The 6,000-nt window shown below is 35.7% G+C and overlaps 1 protein-coding gene across 1 annotated transcript in view; it reads left to right on the forward strand.

Moving 5' to 3' along the window:
• The window catches only part of LOC131276533 (disintegrin and metalloproteinase domain-containing protein 32-like), a 46,995-nt gene extending 41,343 nt beyond the window's left edge, over positions 1 to 5,652 (forward strand). Inside the window, exons 5-7 of the mRNA XM_058289818.2 lie at positions 1,002 to 1,031; positions 3,496 to 3,534; positions 5,595 to 5,652. Coding sequence (XP_058145801.2) covers positions 1,002 to 1,031; positions 3,496 to 3,534; positions 5,595 to 5,652 — 127 coding nt within the window. The remainder of the gene's footprint in view (positions 1 to 1,001; positions 1,032 to 3,495; positions 3,535 to 5,594) is intronic.
• The last annotated feature ends 348 nt before the right edge of the window (positions 5,653 to 6,000 follow it).

Here is a 6,000-nt window from a genome sequence, read left to right on the forward strand (position 1 = left end):
CATGCCCTGAGTTATAGACACATACATTGGGAGAAATGGGTATTTCAGGTTTGCCTCTCCTGGTGCATGAATTTTTCAATATTTTCCATGCTTGCTGGTTCAGATTTGTGGGAAGTGGAATTGAGGGTCCTGCCCCTATCTGTGGTGGAGGCCTGGGGTTCCCACATCTCTAGGTGATCCTTTTTCATTCACATGGTTGATACAATTTGCCTGCTACATTCTCATTCCCATGGTCATAGCTTTTATTATCCCCATTCAGGACTACCAGGTTTAATTGCAACTTTATTCCAGATTTCTAACACCTAAAGTTCTGCACAGGGTGAGGGGAGTGGGGAGTATATGGGAGCCTCCTATTTTTTTAATGTAACATTAAAAAAAAATAAAGACAGAAATAAAAATAAAAAAATAAAGGACGTCAAGAAATTACATGTAAACATATATTTAAATACATGCATATGCATATATATAAATAAAATTTGGACTCAGTTCAACATTTAAAAAAAATAAAATTAACTCGTTCTTAGCTAGGGTTATTAAAACCACATCCATTAGGATATAAGTAATTCAGAGATCCCAACAGTTGTTCAGCCTTTCTGTATGTATGGAATAGAAAGAGAAATTTTCTTGTCCATTCAATCTGACAGATTACCCAAAAATAAATGTGAGTTTTAACTTGAAAAAAATGTGGAAATTTATATATCAATTAATATAAAGTTAACTTAGAGCTCAAAGGTCAGATTTAGGTGCTCAGAGTCAAGTTTATATTTTGTGCTGGGAAGTGATAAGGGAAAACCACATCTCTGCTATTCCGATATGCTTTCCACTGGAGAGGGTTTGAAATTTGCACTTTGTTGCTCTTGGGTTTGTGTAAATAAGAATGCTACTTATTTGTATGCCCTGAGCGTTTAAACAGTTAATTTTGGTATAAAATGGCCTTTCATTCTTAAAGTAGACAAGTTTCTTAGTATTAAGTTTTAGACATTATTTTTATTTTTATTTAGATCCAGGTCAGAAGGCAGTACTCAAACTGGGTAAGAAAATCATTAGTAGATGACTTTTATAAATCATAAAAAAAATCATTAGGAGATGATTTTTATAAATAAGTATATGTTGAAAACTGAAAATGAACAAGTTGATAATTCACAAATAATTCCTCACTGCTGTTTGAGAAGCCACAGTTGATAAGGCAATAAATACACCAAAGAATAGCATATTACTATATCCCACTCTAGGACAAATAGGTATTACTTATGTCAACTGAACTTTATCAGTTAATTAAATTTTTATTGATTGTCTTCTCTTGTGACATAGGGAAAAAACTATTTAAATCTAATAAGAGACAAGACATGTATATAATTAGATTGTGAAACTAATAAGCAGAACATTTTGCATCTTTTATGCTGAGATATTCAAAGGGAAATATTGCTTTTTTGTTTAGATCACAGTTAAACACACAAACTCAATACATACGTTCATGAACATGTGCGTGAAAGATGATTCCACATAGGAGTTTATCTAAGAGACAGAATCATGAGTATATCAATAAAGCACTAAAATTCTACATTTTCCTCAGCCTTTCAACATCCCACAATTGTATTACCGAGGATTCTCTGAACTGTTTTTTTTAAGAGTTTTAGTTTTCTCTACTCCACATTTGTGGCTTTGTGATCCTTCTGAAATTACCAGATATTTATTGGTCTGTTCACTTTCCTTTCTCCCTTGTAGATTTTCTATTTTCTTCTATTGTCTGGTATTTTTTTCTTAAATTTCCTCTTTCAGTTACGTTTAAACTGTTGCTATTCCAGAACATTCCCTTATATGTACAGGTTAAGCTTTTCTAGTGTTCACACCGTAGTGTTTTATAGTTTCTGTCTTCCCTGATGAAGCTACCCCCTCCATTAGGAAAGCTACTCCATTTCTGTAGCCTATATTCCCTCCGTTTTTCTTGGAAGTCTTTTAACATAGTCAACCTGTTATAGGTATTACGGTTGCCAAATTAAAGATAGAAAAAGTTCATTTTATTATCTGCACCCTCCATTACTGTTACCAAGATACTTATGGTATAGTGCCCCCAAACACTGCAATTCTTGCAACTTTTGCTCACCTCAAAGGATTATTCTCCCTGTATAATGATATTGCTTGAGGTTAATGGCCATATTTATTTGCTCACCAATTTATAGTGAGGACCCAGCAGTTTTTGGCTTATGGCAAATGCTCAATAAGTACTTTTTAAAATGAATGATCATTCCTGAACTTCACATACACACACAAACACAAATATAAACAATGTGATAACTACTCCAATTGTCCCCTAACATTATCTCTCATCAGAGATCACATATCTCTCAGCACATAATCAAACTGTTTTAGAAATGGTATTCAACCGGATTGAGGGATAGACAAGGGCATCACCCATATGACAATATAAATTGCATGTCAGAGTATAATGTGGAATATCAGCCCATTAGTCTAGCTCTCTGACTAGCATGCACCAGAAAAGCATTCTTGGATTATTCTTTCATTTAAATTTAATGAACTAGTCAGATATAGTTGCTGTGCTTTATCTTTTTGGCACACATTGAATTTTCTTTGATTTCTGTTTTTTTATTACTTTAATTTTAATTTTCTGGTGGAAGCCAATGAGGGATATTGGTAGAGCCAAAACTTTTTGAGTAAACAACCAAAGCAAGAGTGAAAACAAGGCAGAAATCTAATGGGTTGTACATGGTAGTAGACTCATGAGTCTAGACAAGCCAATCCCTTTATTGGTTTGGGAGAGTAGCACTAACTAAATATTTACAGAGGGGCTTTCATTGTCAAAGTATCAAAATATTAGGGAAATTATGCTACAAGTGTGTGGTTTTGTTTTTTTTTTTTTGGTTGTTGTTGTTTGTTTGCTTGTTTTTTAGGTACCGGGGGCCAGGGATTGAAGCTGGGACCTTGTATGTGTGAAACTATCTCTCAACCACTTAGCCACAGTGGCTCCCCTAAGTTGGTTTTTCGTTGGTTTTGCTTGTTTTTTTTTTCTGTTTTTAAAGGAGGTACCTGGAACTGAACTCTGGACCTCCCGTGTGGGAGCCACATCTGCTCCCTGCTATAAGGTTTGAAGATATAAAATGGCAGAGGAAGGGAAAGAATGGGAGTGGTAAAATTATATAATTCTTCCTTCTGAATTCTTGCACTAATCTTACTATCTATGCTTTCTTCTCTGTCAAAAATTCTCTGTCAGTTAACCTTGCTTAATTTGTCTTCAATGCATTCTTTTTCTGCCTCATTCTTTGATTGGGGTATTAGAAGTTTAAGGAATCTGTGGATATAGAATGGGAAAGAGACCCCAAATTTGATTTTTATTTTGGTAATAATAGAAATTTGGCAAAGATCCTTTATTTTTTGCCACAACTTTGAAGTGAAAGGAAGAAATTGTCATAAAAATAAATGTAATTTTGACAAATTGTATCATATTAACCTAAAAGTATTATTTTCTTTTCTATTTAGATCCAGGTCACAGGGAAGTAACCAAACATATACCAGTAGGTAAGTAAATCAGTTATTTCTTAAACTAATTATAGATGTGAAATTAAAATGAAGAAATTCATAATCTGTTGGAGATTTGGACCTGAAGGGCATTGGGAATGCTTTGCATTAGTATACTACTTGATCCTAAACCTATAATCTGCAGTGAATTCCTAAATATTGATTGGGCAGAAAAATTGGTAAAGTACTGCACCTATTAATAATCTTTAATAAACTTCAATAATATTTTATTAATGCATATTTAAATCATTTCATCTGTTTGTCCTTTGGTTTAGTAAATGTTTATTGGGAATTTGACCTTGCAGTTAGAATGGAATTAAAGAGTTAAATCTAATATTTGGTAAGATATGTAAATTAGTTTACAGAACAATAATTAAGAATCAAGACTACTTTAGCCTTTAGGTTAGCATTGCCAAAACAAACATTTACAACATGAAAAAACAAAAATGATTCACTCCAAGATATGGAAATATGCATTTCAATTTCTAAAATGTGTAAAGATACTACCTTATTTGTTAAATTCATAAACATTTCGTTGTATGTGGGGAAAAAAGTTACATTTCCTTATTTTGCAAGTACTTGTGAATAAACCTTATGGTTCCCCTCAAATCACAGAAAATCATATATTCATTGTAATTCATGGCTAAGTAATTTCACAAGCAAAATTGTAAAAACTCTTTCAAGAATTTTTTTTTTCTGCCACATGAATTTTTTGCTTGTCAGTACCCTGACTATGTGTTTTGCAGTGGGAGGGAATTTGTTTGCTATCAGTACCTTGAGCAAGTGTGTCTTTTGTTTTCTTTCACAGTAACTAGTAATTCCTTCAGAAGGCAATGGATGTTACCAAGAGTCTCACTGAAAAATGAAAATTCTGCTTTCCTCCCCTGGTCACAGCTGAAGGAAACAATAAATCAACCGAGTGTGGACCAATCTGCATGCCACTGTTTATTTTTCTCTTCCCTCTACTCGTCTCTAGTCTCTAGAATTCAGCCCCCTGGGCAGCAGTTCTGCCTCTTCAGGTCCTGTACTCAAAACAGTAGCCCCCCATTCTAGAGTCTCAACCCCAGCACTGCACCCTGAGCTCTCCCCCACATTTCAGCAGCTCTCCTGCCACCCTGTCCTGACTAAAGTTCTGGGGCCCCAGCAGCCCACAGATTTGAAATTTAGGCTCTGCCTCAAGGGCCCTAACTTGGAATGGGCTCTGTTGGTGGACCGCGTTCCTCCTCCCACTCCTTCTCACCAGACTTGGTGGGCCACATGCAGGCCCCAGTAGTAGCAGATATTTGTTCCTCCCGCACCTGCCAGTGCTCCCATGGGCATCAGAGGGAGGCCAAGTTCACTTAGGAGGCTGTACTTTCTGGTTTAGGCCTCTCACTCTCCCCACCCTCCTTCCCCTTGCCCTTGGACCAGGTGGCTCACAGCCCAGAAGGCAGAGAGACAGAAGGACCTAAGCACTTAGGGCACATGATAACTCTCTCTCTGATTTTTGGTGTCAGGTTATACTGTCTTCATAAAATAAGTTAGAAAGGTTTCCTCTCCTCTTCATCTTTCTGAAAGAGTTTGTGGAAGATTAGTGTTAGTTCTTTAATTAAATGTTTGGAAAAATTCACCAGGGAAGCTATGGGTGCCTGGTGTTTTCTTTATGGGAAGATTTTCTCTTACAGATTGAATTTCCTTAACATAGAGAGAACTTACTCAGAGTTTTCCGTTTTTTAAGATGTATTTTTGGAGTAAGTCAACCCATTTCTGGTATATTGTTTCCATCATTCTATCATTTAATGGTCAATCTTTTGACATAAAGTTGTTCATAATGTCCTATTTATTATCGGTAGGATTTACAGTTATGTCCCCACTTTCATTCCTGATAATGGGAATACTTTGTTCCCTCTCTCTTTCTTGATCTGTCTTGCTAAGAGTTTATTCATTTAATCTATTGATCTCTTCAGAACCACCTCTTGACTTTGTTATTTTTCCTCTATTGCATGTCTCTTTTCAATTTCATTGGTTTCTACCTTTTATTATTATTATTATTTTTTTTACCCATTTAATCCTCATTACAGTCCCATGAAGTATTATTATCCCTATTTACAGATGAGGAAACAGGCACAGAACTGTTAAATGACTCGCTCAAGTTCACTCACACCTGGTAAGTGCCAGAGCCATGATTCTAAACTGGATAATCTAGCCTCAGAGTACAGGGCCCATACTCTCAATCGCTATGCTATACAACTTTTCATAGTCTTCATATTTAAAGAGCTCCTGCAATTCCATAGGAAAAGATAAATACCCTATAGGGAAATAGGTAAAGAGGACGAATAGGCTACTCCTAAGTGCAGAGATACTAAGTTCCAACATCATGTGAAAAGATGCTCAGCCTTAACACATAGCAAAGCAAAGTGCAAATAAGGCAAAAAGATGCCTACAAGTCCTTTCAGTATCATACTTGAGCTTTGCGTAACAGGCCTG

Source organism: Dasypus novemcinctus, chromosome 29, assembly GCF_030445035.2.
Source record: "Dasypus novemcinctus isolate mDasNov1 chromosome 29, mDasNov1.1.hap2, whole genome shotgun sequence".
In the NCBI taxonomy this organism is placed as follows: Eukaryota; Metazoa; Chordata; class Mammalia; order Cingulata; family Dasypodidae; genus Dasypus; species Dasypus novemcinctus.